This window comes from Piliocolobus tephrosceles, chromosome 11 (assembly GCF_002776525.5).
Source record: "Piliocolobus tephrosceles isolate RC106 chromosome 11, ASM277652v3, whole genome shotgun sequence".
NCBI lineage: Eukaryota > Metazoa > Chordata > Mammalia > Primates > Cercopithecidae > Piliocolobus > Piliocolobus tephrosceles.
The window spans coordinates 116,299,489-116,323,044 of NC_045444.1; the positions used below are offsets into that span (position 1 = coordinate 116,299,489).

General features: G+C 36.8%; 1 protein-coding gene across 18 annotated transcripts in view; it reads right to left on the reverse strand.

Annotated features, from left to right (window-relative positions):
• Positions 1-23,556, reverse strand: part of TRIP12 (thyroid hormone receptor interactor 12) — a 154,349-nt gene that overhangs the window by 71,702 nt on the left and 59,091 nt on the right. For 10 of the 18 annotated variants that reach the window (XR_002726701.2, XM_023193908.2, XM_023193924.2 and 7 more), the window contains exons 3-5: positions 21,788-21,913; positions 20,153-20,955; positions 1,454-1,559 (exon numbers count right to left, since the gene is read on the reverse strand). Coding sequence is in view for 17 of the 18 variants with exons in the window: in XM_023193908.2 (XP_023049676.1) it covers positions 1,454-1,559; positions 20,153-20,955; positions 21,788-21,913 (1,035 nt within the window). In the remaining variant the exon portion in view is untranslated. The remainder of the gene's footprint in view (positions 1-1,453; positions 1,560-20,152; positions 20,956-21,787; positions 21,914-23,556) is intronic. The other 8 variants (XM_023193919.2, XM_023193926.3, XM_023193925.2 and 5 more) reach the window with 2 other exon arrangements.

Consider the following 23,556-nt stretch of genomic DNA (forward strand, 5'->3'; position numbering starts at 1 on the left):
ACAGTTGTGTGCTGCATAATGTTGTTTCTGTCAAGGACAAACCACATGTATGACCGTGGTCCTGCAAGATAATTAATACTGTATTTTTACTGTACCTTTTCTATGTTTAGGTATGTTTAGATGCATAAATGCTTGCCATTGTGTTACACTTGTCTACAGTATTCTGTAAGGTAACACATTTTACAGGTTTGTGGCCTAGGAGCAACAGGCTACCACATGGCCTAGATGTGGCCTAGTAGGCTATACTATCTAGGTTTGTGTTTTAAGTGTTCTCCATGATGTTTGCACGGCAAAATCACCTAATGACACATATCTCAGAACGTGTCCTCCTCATTAAAAGTGGCATGACTATACACAGACAGAGAACTCATATATAGCTACTGAATAATGAGCCGTGGAATGGCACCTGACCAACTGACCAAGCCTGAAAAGCTGAGAGGAAGTTGCAGGAAAAATATTTTTACTTTTAGGCTAAGATTCTCAATCAATTAATAAAGTTATGTGAAATATTAACTGTATCACATCAAAGATAGTTGTTTTGAAAAAGAGATCTACAGAATCTAGAATTGGAGATGTGAGAGAACACACATAATACCTACACTTTTTCTTGAGAGTAAGGTGATATAATATAAAAATTAAGTACATTTCCCCCTCCATTCATTAAACTTAGTAACTAGTTCTAACAGTTTTAGAAACCAGTTAGGCAACAGTACAACCATTAGAACAGGCATCCTTTTTGATTCATTAATCACACTATTGGGAAACTTAACTACCTTTTAAAAACAATCCAAATCTGCATAAAGATGCTCACTGGAAGTGTATTTGACAGACTAGAACTCTGTAAACAGCCAAAGGTCCTGCTACTGTCAACAGCATTGTGAAAATAGCACAACAACAAAGGAAAAGTAGAGGATAAAAGTATCGTCAAGAAATAGAATGATTAAAACTTAATAAAAACATGTAAATAAATATTGCAGAGAAATTCATAAAGATAAAGCCAGTTATATTAGAATATGTCTTTACTTAAGTAAAAAAATAAATAAATAATTTTTTTTTAAATCGTTGGGCACAGTGGCTCACGCCTGTAGTCCCAGCACTGTGAGAGGCTAAGGTGGGTGGATCACTTGAGGCTGGGAGGTGGGAGACCAGCCTGGCCAACATGGTGAAACCCCATCTCTACTAAAAATACAAAAATTAGCTGGGTGGGGTGGCAGACACCCATAATCCCAGCTACTCAGGAGGCTGAGGCAGGAGAATCACCTGAACCTGGGACGTGCAGGTTGCAGTGAGCCAAGATCGTGCTATTGCACTCCAGCCTGGGTGACAAGAGCAAGACTGTCAAAAAACAAAAACAAAACAAAAAACATCCTATGGAGTTAAGGATTTTGATGAAAGCTGAAACTAAGCAACAGAAGACAAATGAACTCACTATAAATGAAAAAAACCAAATTACCTGGTACTAGCACAGGAGCCCGTGGTCTTTTGGCGTGTGCTCCGCCTCAAACTGGGGAGCTCAGCAGGTGGAGATTCACTGCGCTTCTTCGTAGATTTTCTTAAACCTATCCATGGAAAATGGAAAAGTGTAATTTTATAATGAGAAATTATCATTAATTAAAAATTATAAAATTCTTCAGGTCATCATGTTCAAAACTTGACAGAATCTTTTCATAACCTCTCCAGCAGTATTGCTAGCTTTATTTCCAGAGCCTATTCATAATGAAAAAGTTAATGGTACTTGGCCCTCCAGTTCAGGATTGGTCTTCTCACTTGGGCCCAACCTTGACCCAAGCTATCCCCAGAGTCCTGCCTATCTCTCCTCTTTCAAAGTTCTTTTCTCATCTGCTACTCTTCTCCACTAACAAAAGCGAGTTTTTTTGTATATACCATTTATTTCAAGAATTTACTAAACGTCATGAAGTTTATCAACTTTGTTACACCGTTCTTTTATTGTTCTATTTCAGTGAGTTTATATAAGGCTCATCAATAAGGTATGAGAGAACTAAATGAGTTATACCACCCATCAGAAAGGTACATGCACTTGGACTGAAGGTTATTAGGAAGTCTGACTTATAAAGAAGACTGTATAATTAGGGGGAAGAGTCAATCAAGCACACTTTTCACGGTATTCTGGAAGCTAACTAATGCCTTTACAGGTCAATAGGCTCAAAAACAGTGTATCAATTAAGTAAAGTTTATTGCTATTTTATGAACAATAAGAAAGCCAAGACAGCATTCACCCTTGCCCAATCCTCACAATGTTACCATAAATGACATACTAGGCAGTATGCTCAATCTAAACAAAGACCTCCAATAGTGAACAGTCTCCAAAGTTACCATATTTCCATGAGAACTCAGCATCATCTTAAATAGCTGTTAATTTTTTCTGAGACTAATTATACAATCGGTCATGGTCACTTGCTTCTTTTCAGGAAGTTTTAATTTTGCTGATTTCATTGTTTTAAAGGGGAAAAACTAATTCTTTACTCCTTTGGGAAAAAGCAGCAGTAAAAGATCTGGGAGAGAAACAGTAAAAAGGATTCTAGACATTTTTCTTGATCTTTTACACTCAAAACTTCAGCTCATTCAACTTGGGATGGTCTTTATAGCAGACTTAAAAGGAGAGTTGCTAAGTGAAAAATCAAACTTCTTCAAGAATCTGTGAACATGAAATAGAAGTTTTAAGGATAAAAATCTATGTTTGGACAGGCATTACCTTTTAGACATCTAAACTGTATCTTTTGGGCCTTTTTCTAAATAACTTCTGTGAAAGATTATCTAAACAAGTGAAGCTGACTTAAAAGAATCAAAAGAATGAAACTTTAATTGGGAAAAGATGACTGGCTTAAGAGTTTCTAAAATTTCAATCCTATTTTTAGATTGGTTTTCTACATAGCATATTGCCAGAATTACTTGATATAATCGTATGCTTGATATCCTATGCTGTCTTTGTCAGGGCACACAATCTGGTCACGTAAGAGACAGGGCATGAGAACAGATCTAGGGAGCTAGCTTGGTAATACATTCGGCTAATCAGCATCACATTTAATATTTTAAAAATTCATAAATTATTTAAAAATAGTATTTCAGAAAGTATTAAATTTTACACTTGCTTTTCCATTGGATTTGTGTGACTAAGTTAAAGTAGACTTACAAATGTATAGTTTAGAGAGAAAAAAACACAAATGCACATTATATTAAAACACACCAAAAAACAGTGTTTTTGCTTATAACAAAGCACTTTAAAAAACCCTGTATTCTTGTCATTAGTATTACTTAGTACTTCATTCAAGTAATACTAAAATATCTCTATACATACCATTATACAGCAATAGACAGTAGCACACACTTTTGCATCTATTTAGCGACATTAAAAATAAAATATTCAAATTAATGTACTGTGGGCTACACTGCTTTGAGGTGATGCAATCACCTTTACTTTTAATCAAACTTTATTTTACTCTTTCACTATTCATGTCCTAAAATAGACTTCACTGTTTAACTTTCTTTTACACTGTCTTCAACTATAACTTAAATGTGATACTAATATACTTATTGTGAGTGGTTCAACAAGTTTGACAAATGTATTTACCTATATAACCAGCATCATCATTAAGACACAGAACATTTCCATTACTCTAAAATGGTCCTTCCTGATCCTTGTAGGTAATCCTCTCTCTCAATCTCTCTCTCTCTCTCTCTCTTTCATAAGGCCCTTGTCAATCACTGATCTGTTTTCTGTTGCTACTGTGCCGATTTTAGAATTTCATATAAATAGAAGAATACATTGTTTTGGAAATAAATTCCATTTTCTTACAAATATTAGTAACTCATTCCTTTTCATTGCTGAGTGATATTCTTGCCCGTAAATGTTCCACAATCTGTTTATCCATTCTTGGTGGTAAGCTTTAAGAGGACCACACTAAGTTGCAGAGAAGTAGGGAAGGGAAGAACCAAAACAACAGACTAGATAGAGAAACATTTTTAATGGCTGTCATAGTCATGCCACGATCATAAAACAACTGTGAGACTGTCGTAACTCCACTCCTGATAAAGTAGGAGAGATTACCTTAAACACGTTGTGGTCTGAAAGACAATCTCACAGTAAAAGAGCTGCTATGTATACTACTTTCTAGTGGAAAAGAGGTTATCATTACTAGCAACAGAATCGGAACCCAGGATAGACCATACTAGCTTTCACATCCCTATCTCTGCCCAAAACACTTGAACAGGGCAACACAACTTATGTAGTGAAAACTGATGACTGGTAACTTCTCAGCATATTTCAATAAACCAAGTCAAACTTTGGAAGGACTATATAAATTCCTTTTATGGATTATTCTTCCAAAAGTCTGAAACATTTTCAGAACATCAGAAATGGCGGGAGACATTCATGGAGAAAGAAAAGTTCCAGTTTGAAGCAGTTGAGGAAGATCACTTTGTAGAATATAAAGATAAATTACCTTTCTTTTGGCCATTTAGCAAACTGACTATGCTAGAACATACTATTCTTACACTTAAGACTATTTTTCAAAAACACTTTCAGATATAAAGTTAGATGATTCCTATTTTTCAAATACAAGAACATTTATTGACATTAAAGGTGCATAAGCTGGCCAACTACACAAATCCAAAGCTCATCTTGAAGCAAGCAAAACAGAGTATATTAAGAATACATCTTAACATGCATCTCGCAAGTTGTTAAAATTTTGCTTTACTGGTTCTCAACAAAAAACTTTAGAACTGTCCGTATAAAAATACAGTAGTTTGTAGAATTGAAATTTCCTTGTATTCTGCTGATCAAGCAAGGAGTATTTAAATAGAGGAGAGGACACAGTTAAGTGTAAACCTACTGAACACCAATTAAAACACATATACATAGGTACACACACACACACACTCTCTCTCTCTCTCTCTCTCTCTCTCTCTCTCCTCTTTCCCAGGCTCTGTGATGCAGTAAAACTACATTTATCGCTTACCTTTATGATGCCACTCAACAAGAATGTCACTGGTCAGATTCATATACTCTTATCCCCAAAAGTTTTGTGTAATGAAGTTAGGCATAAATGTAGATGTACTCTTTTCCTCAAAATTCTTCCCCTTATTATATTGGTATACGAATATATGCCCTTGTTCCTATAATCTTTAAACTTCTGGATAAAGATGAAACTGGCAGTTAGTATTGTCTGCCTAAAAGTCCTAATTGTTCTGTCCTCCAATATAGACGTGTCTATAAAACAAACAAAAACAGGCTGAGCATGGTGGCTCATGTCTGTAATCCCAGCACTTCGGGAGGCCAAGGCCAGAGGATCATTTGAGGCCTAAGAGTTTGAGACCAGCCTGGGCAACGTAGATCTTGTCTTCACAAGAAAACCAAACCAAAACAACAAACAAAAAACACAGGCTGGCTATTGTGGCTCATGCCCGCAATCCCAGCAATTTGAGAGGCTGAGGCTGGAGGAATGGGTGAGCCCAGGAGTTTGAGACCAGTATCAACAACACTGTAAGACCCTGTGTCTCTACAAAAAATAAATAAATAAATAAATAAAAATAAATGAGCTGGGCATGGTGACGCATGTCTATAGTTCCAGCGACTTAGGAAGCTGACACGGGAGGATCCCTTAAGCCCAGGAGTCCAAGGCCACAGATCACACCACTGCACTCCAGCCTGGGTGACAAAGCAAGACCTTGTGAAAGAAAAGGAAGAAAATGAAGGGACGGAGGAAAAGAAAGAAAAAAAAAAAATGTATTCCTAATTTAAGAAAAAAACTGATTTATTCAAAGTTCAAGGTTTCAGTCTTTCAAACAGCGGCAATTTGCAAGGTTTGGCTTTTGAAATGTGATATAATTAAAACTGTATGTATCCAGTTGCAAGCTTTGAATTTTTAAAACAACATTGTAAGAGAATCAGATTGAGGAGTGACAATGATCTTAGATATTTTACTTACTGGACTCTTATGTAAGAATAGTTAAGATGCTTTGGGGTACTTCCTATTTACAAGATTTACTTTCCTTGTCTTCTTGAAATTTTATAAATTTTAAAATGTATTTCTCATTACATTAGCCTATTATTAAATGACTCCAATCTCATCATTTTGCAGGAGAAATGAGCTCAAGTAATATGTCTGCCTACTTAAAAGGAGTCACCAAAGGTAGGTCACTACCAATACTGGAATGGCTTTTACTCTGAGTTATGTTATGTTACTTAAAAACTAGAAATAGACAACTGAATAATAAATATTCACTGTCATGTTTTTAATGCTATCTTCCATTCTTACATGATCTATGTTAAAGGCATGTTAATCTTTCATATGGTAATCTGACATACACGTATCAGACCTATTACACAGTCCCACTATGAAAATATTAGTCTCCTCCACCAAGATGAAGTATTCTAACAATCAAGTAAGTAAACTTTCCAGCTTCTTCAAGATTCCTTCTGTTATATAAGAAGTCAAAGCAAACAGCAATGTCAATATATTTGATAAGGCTATATAAAAATCAGGCAGGGACGAAGAGGTGAGGGAAGCTGATTTAAGATCTTCATTCCATAAATAATTATTCCATTCAAATAATTAGTGTTATCTTCCAACTTACATATGCATTTTAAAGTGACTTTAGAAGATCAAGTACACATACCTATTTTTAATGTACAGAAACTCTTTTTCTGAGCGCACTGCTTATTTATTTTTAAAGTTCGGAGAGCTATCTCCTACCTCTTCTCCATGTGGTACCATTGGAAATGTCTTTTCCAACACATTCCTACTACTACACAAGAGGGTCAAACACCAGTCCTCACCATCATCCCCCTTTTCTCTCCTCCAGCATACTGATTCATTCAAGGACAGGTATATAACCCAAGGAAATCAGGGACTTCCTTAAATGTTGATATATAAGTGAATAGATATAATCCTCTTTTATTGTAAAGGGAGAGTCTCAGGGAGGTCACAAGATGTGAGACTGTCAGTGCTATCTTCATATGGCCTCTGGATCCAGCCAAGCCTGAAGCTAGGCATTCTCTTGGCTTTACCCATCATGTGAACAGATTTGCATTTCCATTTAATTTTGGTTGAATATCCACCACTAATCCCAAAATTCAGACCAAAAGTCATTATTAGCATTTTTAGTCTAGAGCAGGTGTTGACAAACAGCAGCCTGTGGGACAAATTTGACTGGCAACCTGAGACTCTCAAGCTATGAATGGTTTATACATTCCAGAGAGTCATAATAAATGAAGAAGAGTATGTGGCAAAGATTGTATGTGGTCAGCAAGGCCTAAAATAGTTACTATATGGCCATTTGAAGGAAATGGTTACTGACCCAGACTTTGAAGGGGAAAAAAAAAAAAAACACATAAGAATTCACCCAGATTTCAAAAACTAGTTAAAACTCTCCAGAACAAAATAAATAAAACCTCTTTATATTTTAATATAGTATACAAATTAATATCTTAAACAAGGGTAGATATCAAAAAAATTGCTACAAGTAATTTACATTTATAGGCATAGCAGGGCATGACTCTGATAGATCTTTAAAACACAAATGCCTGGCCAGGTGCAGAGGCTCACATCTGTAAGCCCAGCAGTTCAGAATGCAGAGGCAGGAGGACTGCTGGAGGCCGGGAGTTTGAGACCAGCCTGGGCAGCATAGTTTCTACAAAAAATTAAGAAAAAAAGAAAAAAAATTAGCTGGGTGTGGTCACACAAGCCTGTAGTCCCAGCTGCTCAGAAAGCGGAGGAAGAAGGATTGCTTGAGCAGTGAGCTTGATCACACCACTGCGTTCCAGCCTGGGTGACATATCCAGACCCTGTCTCTTTCTTTTCTTTTTTAAAAAAAGGTGGTTATTGTCTTGAGATGGAATTTACTCATGGAAAGATGCTGTGGACATCACTGAAATGACTAGAAAGGATTTAAAATACACATAAACTTAGTGATAAAGCAGCAGCAGGGTTGGAAAAAAATTGACTCCAATTCTCAAAGAAGTTCTACTATAGATAAAATGCTATCAAACAGCATCCCATGCTCTATTGAAATCTTTCGTGGAAGCAGAAGTCAATCAACGATGCAAACTTCATTGTTTTGAAACTGCCACAATCACACCAACTTTCAGCAACCACCACCCTGGTCAGTCAGCACCTATCAACACTGAGACAAGACCATCCACCAGCAAAAAGATTATGACTCGCTAAGACTCAGATGATCATTAGCAATTTTTAGCAATAAAGCATTTTTAACTAAGCCATGTACATATTTTTTTTTTGACACAATGCTATTGCATGCTTACTAGATTACAGTATAGTGTAAGTACAACTTTTATGTGCACTGGGAAACAAAAAAATTCATGGAACTCGCTTTGCTGTGATGTTAATGTCATTGTGGTGGCTGGGAACTGAGTGTGTAACAACTCCAAGGTTTGCCCATGTAACTGTATTAACGGTTACTTTGGTAAAAATAAATTCAAAAAATGAAAAGTAATCTATGAGGTTATAGAAAGGAATCAGACTTTTATTTTAAAATAACTCAGTAATAAGACAGATTTTGCAGATAATGAGATAAATCCCAAATGCAATTTTTAAAGCAAATTTTTATTTCCTAGTCAATGCATAGCCATTTCATGCACTGATTTGTCAATATGAATTACAAATACTGGAAATGTCCAAAGGTATTCATCTAAGCATTATTTATAATAAGGAGAAACTAGAAAGGAGCTAGATGCCCAGTAATAGGGAATAGTTAAATAAAACAATATGGTAATTAAAATTGCAAGAAAACAGTTATTATTTAATAAGGATGTGAACACTTTGGCACTTTTACACGGCTGGTGGGAATTAAATTCATATATTTCTAAGTGCAATTTTAAAATATATGTCAATATCTAAAAAGACTATAACCAGTGACTTAACAAGGCAATAGTTGTGTAAATCACAAAGCCCTACTTAATTAGGGTACATTCATATCTAGCCGTCACAAATGATGTAATTTATAGTTATTTGAAAGGAAAACCAGTCTACTACAAAGTGTTTAGACAAATAATGCACTTTTGTTTCTCCACAACTATTACCTTGTTCTGTCATTCCGAAGATGAAATTTAATGGACATCAAATGTATATTTTAGAGAGCCTGGCACATAACAGGCACTCAAAAAGTAATGCCTACTGTCATGTACAGCGAGATCATACTTTGCATACGCCTAGCGAAGTGTCTCCCTTCTGGGTAAAGACAGAATATTTAACACACATGCACTCACTTCTGTCTCCACATGAAATGCCACTAATACAGCATTAAAACAATCTGAGACATAAATCTACAAGGATGAGAAGAATGGAGGACACTATCATTACAATACAATTTTAGGAGATGAAAACCAGAAATGCCAGGCTAAATGCACTGGGAAGTCCAGAAAACTGAAAGAAGAAAGCTGAGATTAACTACCAATTAAACTGACACCAGAGAAACCCAAAAAGGCTCAGGATCTGATGATGCCAGATACCTCTAGGGCAGCACTGGGATTAAAACTGAAGATTGGCTGATAGGTTGCTTACAAGGCATCAGATCCCCAGATCCCCTCCCACACTTGTACAGCTGGGTAACCATTCCTCTCCTGGTTCCAGCAAAAAACAAGACCTTTATTCTTTAGGAAGTGTTGCAGGAAGTCAGGGACCCCAAATGGAGGGACCAGCTGAAGCCATGCCAGAAGAACATAAATTGTGAAGATTTCATGGACACTTATCACTTCCCCAATCAATACCCTTGTGATTTCCTATGCCTGTCTTTACTTTAATCTCTTAATCCCGTCATTTCGAAAGCTGAGGAGGATGTTTGTCGCCTCAGGACCCTGTGTGATTGCGTTAACTGCACAAATTATTTGTAGAGCATGTGTGTTTGAACAATATGAAATCTGGGCACCTTGAAAAAAGAACAGGGTAACAGCAGTGTTCAGGGAACAAGGGAGATAAGACTTTAAACTCTGATTGCTGGTGAGCTACTAGACGGAACAGAGCCATATTTCTCTTCTTTCAAAAGGAAATAGGAGAAATATCGCTGAATTCTTTTTCTCAGCAAGCAACATCCCTGAGAAAGAGAACGTACCCTGAGGGTAGGTCCATAAACGGCCCCTTTGGAGGCCGCCGTCTTTTACGGTCGAAGCCGAAGCGATGAAATCAGCCTTGGTCTCCTGTAGTGCTCCCAGGCTTATTAGGACGAGGAAATTCCAGCCTAATAAATTTTGGTCAGACAGGTTGGCTGCTCTCAAACCATGTCTCCTGATAAGACGTTATCAACCATCTCTCCTGATAAGACGTTATCAATGACAACACGTGTCCGAAACTTCATCAGCAATTTTAGTTTTGCCCCATCCTGTGGTCCTGTGATCTCGCCCTGCCTCCACATGCTTTGTGATATTTTATTACCTTGTGAAGCATGTGATCCCTGTGACCCACACCCTATTCATACGCTCTGTCCCCTTTTGAAAATCGCTAATAAAAGCTTGCTGGTTTTACGGCTCGGGGAGTATCACGGAACCTGCCAACATGTGATGTCTCCCCTGGACACCCAGCTTTAAAATTTCTCTCTTTTGTACTCTTTCCCTTTATTTCTCAAACCAGCCGAGACGCTGAGGGAAATAGAAAAGAACGCACGTTAACTATTGGGGGCGGATTCCCCAATAGGAAGTATAGAATATAGAAATTCTTGACTAAAGTACACAGTACAAATAGGTACACTATACCAAAAATAAGAGGGAGAGAAGGGAATCGAGTACAGACATACTGTCTGACAATATACATTATCCTGCCTCTGTCTGAGGCCTCTTCTCCCACTTGGCCCCCACAACTCAGGAACTTAAGGTTTCACCTTAAGGCAGGAGTTTGAAACAATCTTCTCTGTGGAATTTTACCAGCTACAGGAAAAAAGATCTAAAAATAATGATAAGAGGAAGTTTACAACAAAATGACCCAACCAGATCACTAAACAATGAATCTCGGTCAAACCTCACTTATGTACTCAGAGCTTACAAATTAGACTTTTGGTCTCGAATTATACTTGAGTATGAGGAGACAACCAGGAATTACCAGAATTACCAGAATATGAGGAAAGTTCCTAGCATGAAAGACAAAACCAATCCAAAATTCAGGCCCCACACACACACAAAAAAAATTTGAGATCACACAGGCAAAGAAAACTCACCATTAACATCATCAAAAAAAAAATGCAATCATAAACCAAACACATGATTCTATACACAAGGAAATGAAAACAAAATCACCTCTTGGAAATAAAAGATGGCAAACATGGGGAAAAAAAGCAATTCAAGAGAAAAGTGGGAAGATGAAGTAGAAATCTACCAGAAACAGAACAAAAAAGGAAAGCAATGTCAAACAGTAAGATCAAGACCATTTAAGAGGAGAAGCACTCAACAGAAAATCAAGAAAGAGAAAACAAACAAGTATAGGGTAACCAACAGTCCCAGTTTGCCTAGGACTATCCTGGTTTTAGAGCTGTAAGTCCTGAGTCTTCAGAATGCCCCAGATCCAGAGAAAGCAAAACCAGCTAGTCACCCTATCAAGGAATAAATCAGAAATGGGAACGGTGCCAATGTTGAAAGATGGAAGACACTACTGTAATTCTTCAAAATTCTGAAGGAAAGTAATTCCCAACCCAGAACTCTATATTTGCCAATCTGTCAAGTAAGTATCAAGGTGGTATGATACGTTTTCAGACATCTAAATTTTGAAAAAATAAATTTTAAATTATTAAAATCTCATAAATACTTTTCCTTAGATTCAAGAAGAAATATTCCACCAAAAGAAACCAAGAAAGATGACATGAAATCTAGAAAAGGGAAACTAAAAAGACTGAAGCAAATCCCAAGGCTAAAGCAGTATAACCAGGCGCAATGAACAACCATCCAGAGGCCTCATTTCTTCAGGAAGATGAGGCAAATGCATGTAGACAGCTTGAGAAAAGATGATGACAATTAGTTAGGAGTGTGGAGTTTGAGTAAGTTCATGGGAAAGTACGGAAAACAACAAAAAGGAATTTAAAATTCAGGAAAAGCAAAAATGTGTGAGAAAGGAAATGTTCCTACATGGCTTAGTGTAAATGATATTTAGATGTTGATGATACAATAAACCCTGCGTGCTGATCATCACTGGGAAGACGGTAAGTACGTAACAGTATGTGTTCAGTAGGTGAACGGGGTGGGGTAAGGTTAGAATGCAAAATCTTCATTTTCCACAAGGGGAACACAACAGGGATCAAAGAGTTGGGGGTGGGGGAGAAGAATCAACAAAGGGGCATATAAAAGCAAATAATCTAGACATTAAAACATCAAAATAATCAGCTATAGAAAAGCCCACAGTGGCAGAAAGACTGCTTTAAAAAAAAAAAATAATAGATCTGGCCAAGTATAGTGGCTCATGCCTATAATCCATGCACTTTGGGAGGCCTAGATAGGAGGATTGCTTGAGTCCAGGAGTTTGAGATGAGCCTAAGCAACATAGTGAGACTTCATCTCTACAAGAAAAAATCTTTTTTAAAAAATTAGCTGGGTATTGTGTCATGTGCCTGTGGTCCCAGCTACCCGGGGTGCTGAGGTAGGAAGACTGCTTGAATCTTTCGAGATCAAGGCTGCAGTAAACTATGATTATCTTCTTGAAGAAGAAAAAAAAAAAAGATCTTATATAACTCTTTCACTTTACACTGCAAATAAGTGGTGATAAATATAAAGTGAAAAATTTTGGCATGATACACACCAAAAAAAAAAAAAAAAAAAGGTAGCCCTTGGTGAATGAAATGAAAGTGATTTTATATTTTTCTTCTTTGTATATTTTGGTACTTTCTGGATTATTTTTAACTAACATATTTTTAACTAACAGAGTGTCAAAACCATTCCAGAACACAGGTAAGAATATAAAGGGCAATTACTAATGTAAGCTGAGTAAAACATAGTTTGGCTAATTTAATTCTTATTTTGACCTTGTATACAAAAATATATTAACATGGTCATTTATAATTTTCAAACAACGTAATATGAAGCAAAGCCTTCTTAACAAAGAAGTCAGTGCTGTATTTACCATTAAATGATCTCTTTTTTAAATCTGGCAACTTTTTTTTAAAGTTTTTTTAAAGCCTCAAAAACACTAGGACTATTTGTTAGTAATTTTTCAAAGCAGTCACATATTGGAACTTGTAATTTTTAAGTTGCTAAATTACTTTAATAGCTGCCTTGTAAGATGGAAAACTGACACTCAACCCTTTTCCTTTTAAGCTCCCTGCCCAACTCTTCACAGGGCTCACAGATAATCTACCTTTTTCACGTAAAGAGAGATGATCCTACAAGATTAAGTTGGTGAAACCACGTATCTAACTTAAATTCGTCTCTCCTGCTCAACTCATTCTTATTTCCTCCCTCCATGCGCAAAGCACTATGTCTTCCTCATTTAATCAGAATCTCCTTTCCAGAATTTGGCTTTTGCCTGGTTCTTCTCTAGGTCTGATAAAAACCACAAGCTATATGCAAATCATCAGGAGAATATGAAACTCACGACAAAAGTAAGCTGTTAACTCCTGCTATGTTATTAATAATGTGCACATGATGCCCACTTTAAATAACAGAGAGTAAAGTAGATCTTCAATAGAAACATCAGCCTGGAAATAGAAGTTTTTCTATAAACAGGTTCCACAATTACTCAGATTTTGATCACCAATTGTTTCCTGTAATTCTATACCATCATCATCTACTCACTTTGAAATTATTGCAAATTTTTTTTAAAAATCATTAAAAATTGTTACATAACATTCTTCTTTCTGGGGTGCTCTGGAGACTTTTACCAAGTAACACAGAATGACCTTTGTCTCAGAGCTGTTTTGATGAGACACAGCTGGCAAGCAGCAATGCTTCAGGAAGTCTATCATTAAAGTAGTGGTTTCACTAGATCTTCTGCCAGCTCTAGTGCCCTCGCCGGGAACTTGTTCACTGGCCTACCAACAATTGACTAAGCAGCACAATAACAAGGTCTTCCTGTTTAAGCTTCCTCACTAAATGTATTATATCATTTCCTGAGTGTATTCCATGAACCACTGCTGGTTCCCAAATAATAGTTGGTCAAATTAATTTGCAAATTATTGGGTTAAGAAGTTACTGCAAGTCTTCCTACAGCTTTCAATATATTCCTGCTTATCTAGAATCTCCTTGAATAATACTTGAATATGGGGAACGGTTCTTCCACAAAGCATCTTAAAAATACTGTTGTTCCTACAATTTTTAAACCATTTCCTTTACTATGAAGCTCTCCTACTGACCAATTATGTCTTAGAATAAGTCTTTACCTGAGGAAACACATCACATTCAAACTAATAGGTTCAATTCTTAAAAACTGGAAGAAAACAAAGGATATCCAAAATAAAATAAAATAACCTACCCAATATGAAATTTCTCACAATGGTCTACTCTATTTTTAATATAATTTTTAGATTTTTATTCTACTAAGATTTGTATTAATCAGAAGCCCATCTCTCAACTTCCATCCACCCACTGAATCTAATTCTGGCCTCTGGATTAATGTGAAAACAAAAAACCCTGATACATACAAAAGCCCTTTAAAGCCGGGCATGGTGGCTCAAGCCTGTAATCCCAGCACTTTGGGAGGCCGAGACGGGCGGATCACGAGGTCAGGAGATCGAGACCATCCTGGCTAATACGGTGAAACCCCGTCTTTACTAAAAAATACAAAAAGCTAGCCAGGCGAGGTGGCGGGTGCCTGTAGTCCCAGCTACTCGGGAGGCTGAGGCAGGAGAATGGCATAAACCCGGGAGGCGGAGCTTGCAGTGAGCTGAGAACCGGCCACTGCACTCCAGCCTGGGTGACAGAGCGAGACTCCGTCTCAAAAAAAAAAAAAAACAAAAGCCCTTTAAATACGTGACCTGGCCGAGCGAGGCGGCCAGATCACCTGAGGTCAGGAGGTCAAGACCAGCCTGGCCAATATGGCAAAACCCCGTCTCTACTATAAATACAAAAATTAGCCAGATGTGGTGGCAGGCACCTGTGAATCCCAGTTACTTGGAAGGCTGAGACACGAGAATCACTTGAACCCAGGAGGGGGAGGTTGCAGTGAGACTCTATCACACGACTGCACTCCAGACTTGGGCGACAAGAATGAGATTCCGACTCAAAAGAATAAAATAAATACGTACATACATGACCATAACTCTTACTTTAACATTACATGGTACATTACAATATGTTGCTGCATTCTATGGCACTTTAGATTTTCTACGTTGTTTTCACATACAATCTTTCATTTATGCTTCACAAGGAGGAATCTTATTATTTTGCAAATAAGATTAGGAATAAGGTTGGCATCATAACTACAGCTAAATGATTTGCCCAACCTCACAAAACTATGAGGAGATAATATTTTTTAAAGCAATGTACATGCATTAACATTGACATTTTTGTTTTCATTTATGTTGAAGTATCCATTTATACAGGTTACATTTTTCTTTATATATAAAATTATGCAATTTTATTTGTATATATATTCCTAGTTTTGACTTTCTTTTATAAATTTAAGGGGTACAAGTGCAGTTTCGTTAAACGGATATATTGCTTACTGGCAAAGTCTAGGCTTTTGATATTAACCATCATCCAAATAATGTATATTACAGCCATGAGGTAATTTCTCACCCTTCATCTCCTTCCCAGTCTATGTCCACGTGAATACATTATTTAGTTCCAACTTACAAATGACAACATGTGGTATTTGATTTTTAAGAGATTAAAAAAACTCTAAATCTGGTGTTCCAAATCTAACAGCTACCTTAAAATTGACCAATGGCCAGGACTTACTGACCCCATTCTCAAAATGCTTTGAATATGTTTTCTGCCTTAAGACATTCACTTTCAGTTGTACACCCTAAATTTTGTGATGCATCCTGTGCACTAAGCACTATGCTAAGTCTTCTAATGTTTTCATTTATTCCTCAAATAGCTATTACGCCCATTTTACACAGAAAAAGTTACAAACTTTCCCACAGTTACCAGCTGAAAAAATGTCAGAACTAAGATCTGAATCCGACATTTTTGGCTCTACTCCTCAAAATACCATTACTTGAAACCCAGAGACAATCATAAAATACCACATTTTGCCCCTATATCCTTAAGAAACGTTACCTGTCAATTAATTCTACTGTAAACTCTTTTCTGAAGTGACACATTTAATCATGCCTAAAATGCATAATGCCTTGTTTTGACGTCAAGAAACCTTCCCTGACTGAGTTTGCCCAATCTGTTCGCCCCTATGCATTCTGTTCTCAAGGCCAATTTTTGGGATCAAATGGCCTGGGTTTTAACTCGGCTTTATCATTTCTTAATTCTGTGACCCTAGACAGGTAACTTGACTAATGATCCAGAGTTTCCTAACCTGTAAGCTGGGAATAAAAATACCTGCCACACAAAGGCTGGGCGCAATGGCTTATGCCTGTAATCCCAGCATTCTGGGAGGCCGCGAGGGGTGGATCACTTGAGGTCAGGCATTCAAGACCAGCCTGGCCAACATGGTGAAACCCCATCTCCATACTAAAAACACAAAAAGTTAGCCGGGCATGGTGGCGCATGCCTATAATCCCAGTTACTTGGGAGCCTGAGATAGGAGAATCACTTGAACCCAGCAGGCAGAAATTGCAGTAAGCTGAGATTGTGCCACTGCATTCCAGCCTGGGCAACACAGGACGACTCCATCTTAAAACAAACAAACAAACAAAAACAAAAAACAACAACTTGCTACACAACACCGATGAGGAACAAGTAAGATGACTCACGTAAGGTATTCAGAACAACTGTCAGGCACTTAAAAGCACAGTAAATATATGCTACTTTGTTTTGAAATGTTTTCATTTATTTGAAAACCAGCAAATACATAGCAAATGATATGGTATGAATCCTTGGGTTCACGTAGTATTCACCTCTAAATTTAATCAATACTACCAATGAAGGACCAAATAAAATTTCACTTCCTCTAGAGTCTTAGTTATCTCCAAATGGCCCAATTAGGTTACAACAGTAAAATACAGAAACATGGGTTAAAAAAAGAAAAAGAAAATGCTTCATTCAAGGTCATACATACCCCCATCTTCAAATCCTAACTCTGCCACGTATGAGGTATACTACTCAGAGAAGTTATTTCATCTCCTTGGAATGCATTTCCTTGATAACTATCCTAGGCTGGGCATGGTGGCTCACGTCTATAATCCCAGCACTTTGGAAGACTGAGGTGGGCAGATCACCTGAGGTCAGGAGTTCGAGACCAGCCTAGTCAATATGGCAAAAACCTGTCTCTACTAAAAATACAAAACTTAGCCAAGCACGGTGGCATGCGCCTGTAATCTCAGCTACTTGGGAGGCTGAGGCACGAGAATCGCTTGAACCTGGGAGGCAGAGGTTGCAATGAGCCAACTGCAAGACTCTGTCTACGGGAAAAAAAATTTAAAAAGTATCCTAAAGCATCATTTTTTTTGAAAAGAAAATGTAGCTGCATATGTAAAATACCTGGCATTTATTTTATGCTACACAAATGCTGGTTCCATTCTCTTGTTTCAACAGCTTAGGCTACGATGAGAGATCAGAACTGGGATAGTGGCAGTGAAAATGGAAAAGTGATATAATAGTGACAATAGAACACACAGATACTGTGAAAGTCAATGAAATAATGGTGAAATAAGTTTTAAAATACTAAACTAGTTTGTGACTATGTGCTGAACAGGCTTAATGGAATTATCTGGATTGGTTTTATCAAACCAGCAGCATAATGACACTGAGTTGAGTTTTCTTTTAAAAATCATGTTAACAGACTATATAAAGAAAAGAAAGCTGCTCTCTACAAAGCACCAAGGCCACGACACTCAAGTACAATCTGCTATTGCCTGGCCCTAGAACCCTCCTACATATAAGAGCTTTAAGAGATGAGTTCTTCAAGTGAGGCAGACTGGAAGGCACAAGGGGGAGTGAATCCTAAACAGCTTGCTGTAAACTCAACTTGGCCCACTGGCTGTGAATATTACATAGCTACTACAATGGACAGAATGACACACACAAAACACAGGGAGGAAAGGCAGTATAAAAGCTGACATAAATAACTCCAATTATCAATAAAGCCTTGGAAGGACAAATAGTTGGTTGTCCTTTTAACTTGAACCTTTTTTTCCTTCTCACTTCAAGATACTGATCTAGCCTATCTTAATCCTTTAAACTTAAAACATTTTATATAGATGTACTGCATATTTAAAATACCAAAACAGAACCAAGTTCAATCTAAAAGTAAAAGATGTTACTTCATAATAACCTATCATACAGGTTAAATATAAAATTTTTTATATAGTACCTACTATTAATAGTATTCTTGTCATTTTAGTTAATGTGTGAATCAACCAAAAGTAGTTTTACATCGCAGTGTTAAATTAAACAGAGCTAAGAGCTCCAATTCAATATTAAGTTAGGCTGATTCAATATGAGCTATACTTTGACAAGAATGCTAGTAAACACTATATACAATCTTCTTAAGCCAAGAAAACATTACAGTCCTACCCAAATGTAGATCTAAAATCAATCAGAGAAGAACGGATGCTTAAAAGCAAGCTTCCTAATTAGGTATTATAAAAATTAAATACTTTTAAAAATTGTAGGTAAGTGCTTTATTATCCTATTTGTCCTCTATAGATTTCTCAAATAGAAAAAAGGAAAGAAGGCTGGACAAAGTGGCTCACGCCTATAATCCCAACACTTTGGGAGGCCGGGCAGGTGGATCACTTGAGGTCAGGAGTTCGAGACCAGCCTGGCCAACATGGTGAAACTCCCTCTCTACAAAAATTAGCTGGGTGTGGTGGTGCACACTTGTAATCCCAGCTACTCAGGAGACTGAGACAGGAGAATTGCTTGAACCCAGGAGGCGGAGGTTGCAATAAGCCAAGATCGCACCACTACTCCATCCTGGACAACAGAGCGAGACTCTGTCTCAAAAGAAAAGAAAAAAAAAAAGAAGGAAAGAAAAGAAAAACACTAGCATTCCCCAGATGAGCAGTTGACTCCCTGAAGAAGTCTTTTGGTAAAGAGAGAGGGAGAAGAGTTCCTGGATATCTCCAAAACTGAATCATGAAGGAATGCACATAACTCTATGTTTCTTCCATCTACTTGGTTTCTTTGCTTGAATGTATTCTCAAAACACAAATTCTTTCTACTCCACTGTAAACTTTAAGAGAGCAATATTCTTTCTCACTCACTTAGGACACAGAGTAGTGTATACAAGAGTCGTGAAACATAAGTATTCATCTTTAGACAAAACCCTTTAAAGACCATGAGATATTACATATGAATAAGGTTTAATTTATATTGAGGTATATTTATTATAATAACATGTCATTGTATCTACACATCAAGAATATCTAATACAAAAAAACACATATTTAGCCAGGCATGGTAGCTCACACGTATAATCCCAACACTTTGGGAGGTCGAGGCAAGCAGATAACTTGAGATCAGAAGTTTGAGACCAACCTGGCCAACACAGTGAAACCCCATCTCTACTAAAAACACAAAAATGACCCAAGCGTGGTGCGCACACTTGTAATCCCAGTTACTCTGGAGGCCAAGGCAGGGGGAGCACCTGAGCCCAGGAGGTGGAAGTTGCAGTGAGCCAAGACTGCGCCACTGCACTCCAGCCTAGGCGACAGGGTGAGACTCCATCTAAAAAAGCATAGATAAATTTGATCTCCGATCATGGCAACTCATAACTAACTAAAAAGAACAACTCCTAACTAAATGATAATTCTGTAAGTGGTATAGAAGAAAATCTAACTTTATGTCCCATCCTGATATTAGGAAATCGGTGAAGTAGGAGATGCCACGAGGACCAATAAAGATACAGACACTAAAATGTGATGGTTTCATAATAATAGGAAGGCAGTATTCCTTACCTGTCTCCATAAAACTAAATGTAGTAACAGTTATTACACGCTGTCATGTACTTAATTATATGGACAGTAATAAATCTAAGATTATCTAAGATGGGGGGGGAAAAAACTCTTAATTTTAAAGCATAATTGCTTTTGACAAACCAAGAGAAACGTTCTTTAATTAAAGAAAAAGACCTTTTTGTAAACTTACTTGCTAATTTGGCCTGTAATCCAGAAGGTCCAGGTTTTGATGTCTCTGACTTAGAAGACCCTGGAAGAGACAGTTTTGTTTTAGGAAGGCTAACTTTAGGGCTGAAACGAGCAGCCCAATCAAATTTTGAAGAGCCACCAGTTTTACTCTGTTCCTTTTCCCTGCTACTTCTTCTGGGGCTGGGACTGGATGCTGAACGGGAACGCCTGGCCTTGTTCTGATCTTTTCCTTGTTTCACTCTGGCACCTGGTGGTACAGTGGAGGAGGCCGAGGCTACAGCAGAAGACGAGGAGGAAGTAGAGGCAGCAGAAGAAGAATCAGTGATGGTGCTACACCCAGCTTTGGCTGAGGTGGCTGATTTTGAAGCCAGCTTGGTAGGTTTGGCAGATCTCTCTTCTGCACCAGTTGATTCAGACCCGGAGCCACTCTTTACACAAGAACTCTCTGTCCTTTTTCTTTTCTGACTCCGTGAACCGCCAGTGGCCCCACTCTTTCTGGTATGAGCCTTGCTTGTTGATGGTGATTGTGCAGATTTCAGTTGTTGCTCCTGGTCTAAATGTCTCTTCTTGGACTTACTATGTGGCTTATTTGTTTCTGAGGGAGATTCAGTATGCTGAAGTGCTTTTGGTTTTTTTGCAGAGCTAGGAGAATTGGTCCTGTTGTAGTCTGGACTAGCACTGCGTTTCACTCCTCGAGAATTGTCTTTCTTAGGCACCTGCCCCGTTTTTTGTCTTTCTGAAGTATTGGCTCTGTCTGGATCCTCTGGTTGTGGAACTATCACAGCAGATGATGAACTGCAGCTTCTAAGAGGTTAGATAAAAAAACAGTTAATACCAGCCTGTCATAATTACAACTGTCATATATAATGCTTTCAAAAAATAAAGTACGAGTATGTTCCTACTAAGTCCAGTATTAAACATAGGTTTTCAGATGGTTCAAATCTGTAAAACGAAACAAAAGAACAAAACAAAGGCAGGTGTGACTTTGGATAGTAAAATATCTGATTAGAAGATAAGGGTGTTCTTTAGCCCAAAGATTACTGACATTAACACTCCTAATCACAAAACAAGAGTTAAGATTACAAGAAAAACAACACTTAATTGTTCAGAACCAGAGGAAGCCAGAATATTGATGCCTTATTCACAAACAAAACTGCTTTGTCAAAGCTTAGAAGAAATAAGCATTAACATACGTACTTTCAAAATGAAGGTTAGAGGTTTTTATACTGTAGTACTATCATATCTTCAGTTAACATTGCTTTCCAAAGACTCTTACCAATTAGATCTTACCTGACCTAAACCTAAATTATGGCTCTGACAATAAAAACTTTAAAAAAAAAATTTAAAAATAAAAAGAAATAAAAAATGGCCACAATGATTTGCTAAGCAAAGGGGGAATGTTATAGTTCTCCAAACAAAAATACCATTTTATCATTGACAAACTCATTGTCTAGGGTATGTATACTGCACTAATCGCTGCAAAGGTGATAAACTGTCAATCCTAAAAGTTACTCTTAGAGAATAATGAAAATATGTATCATAACATTTTAGAATAACCTCAAGTTTTAAACATTATGCAACGATTTGAATGCAAATAATTCTGCCTTGAAAATGTATAAGCAACATGAAGATTTACCTTTTAGAAAGGTGTCCCCTTGACAGTTCAGAAGTAGTATTAGACTGCACTTTGGGTGCCTTAGAATTAGATTTTCTACTCTCAGGAGGGCTATATCCCTTATGTTTTGCCTGCCCTAAATGTGACCTGTCAGCAGAAAATCAAAACAGAAATCTATCAGGAAACTGAGATGCAAATACAATACTGAAAGTGAAATATTTTTATATATTTTTTAAAGCTTCCCACAATTCATTGTCGACCCTACCCTTTTTCCAAATATTTATAAATTTTAATTATTACTCTACCAAATAATCTGGCAAAAAGAAGTTGCCTCTTAAAACCAACCCCCCTCCCCAATACCGAAGAGTTTATTATCACCAGTAGTCATAATTGCACAGCGCTGTTATGGTTGCTTAAGCAGTAACACATTTTTCAGCAATTTGAGTGCAGATATTAAAATATGCTACATTTTAACAAAAAGTAAATTTAGACTTTAGATCTAAACACTACTTTTAATACATAATGTGACTGTAATGGCTTTAAAAGCTTACAGAAAAGACAATTGGTGATTCCCACACTGATACTGATTTCCAATTCGTACATTAAAATTCAGGTAAACACAGTAAATGCAGAGACAGAAAAACCAATTCTCAAACTGATTTTACACAGAAAATTATTTCAAGCACTAAACAATAAATAAACCTACATGAAATCAATATAGTGATACTTGCTAAAACTTTAAAGTACTTGTCAAAAAAAAGAACACAAAAAAGTCCTGGAGAAATATGGAATTTATCACAAAAGTTCCAAAAAACATTCAAATAATTCCATGATTGATATGGTACATCATATTTACAATAAATCAAATCCTTATGCCAGCACTGTTCTAAAAGCAAGTTTGAGGAACATGAAAAAACTGTTTTCAGTTAGATTATTTTTTAGACCTTGGGGAACAGTTACATGAGATTTACATAAGCAATAAAAAACAAACATACGTTTATATCCAGAAAACTGCTGTCATTCAGGTGAGATATTAATGTAATAAATGCAATTTACGTAATTCATAGCTGATGTCCACCTTCCACATAAGAGCATATACTAACGAAAATTTAGAAAAAGTTTCATTAATACCAAATTTACTTGTTAAAAAAAGTTTAAGGCTTTTATTCCAAACACCATCTCAAAAGAACTTAGAAATGAGTCACTGATGCCATAAATTTCTTAAGATATCATACAAATAAAACCATCTGTTCCAAAAGAGGACCTAAGGTTTCTCTTTTCTGTATCATTCCTTCTTCCATCTTTCCAGAATTCATGAAAAGAGTCTTAAAAGAAGGTAAGAAATTAGCTTCTTAAGAAAGGAAATAGTTCCTGGATCCCTCATATCACTTTTATTTTCAAGGTTCTAATGTGAAAGTAATAGTATTTTCTAAAGACTTATTAAAATAGATGAATTTCTTAAAAAAAAAATTCTAGGTGAGCCTTTCAAGTGTATTAGTCTTCACTTTTAGTAATGAAGGGACATATATACTTCAAGAAGCATATTTTCTAAAGTTCTAGCTAAGCTGAACTTTGTAAGTTTTTTTATACATTGTGTTTTTGTTGTTGTTGCTGTTTTATTTTTTTATTTTTTGGTGTTTCAGAAAGGGTCTTGCTCTGTCACTGAGGCTGGATCACATGATTTTCCTGCCTCATATACATTGTGATTAATTTTAGTTTTTCTATTCTCCCATTGCAGACTAAAATTTTGCTTAACCAATAAGTTTCTTATTAGATTTAATTTCTAAGAG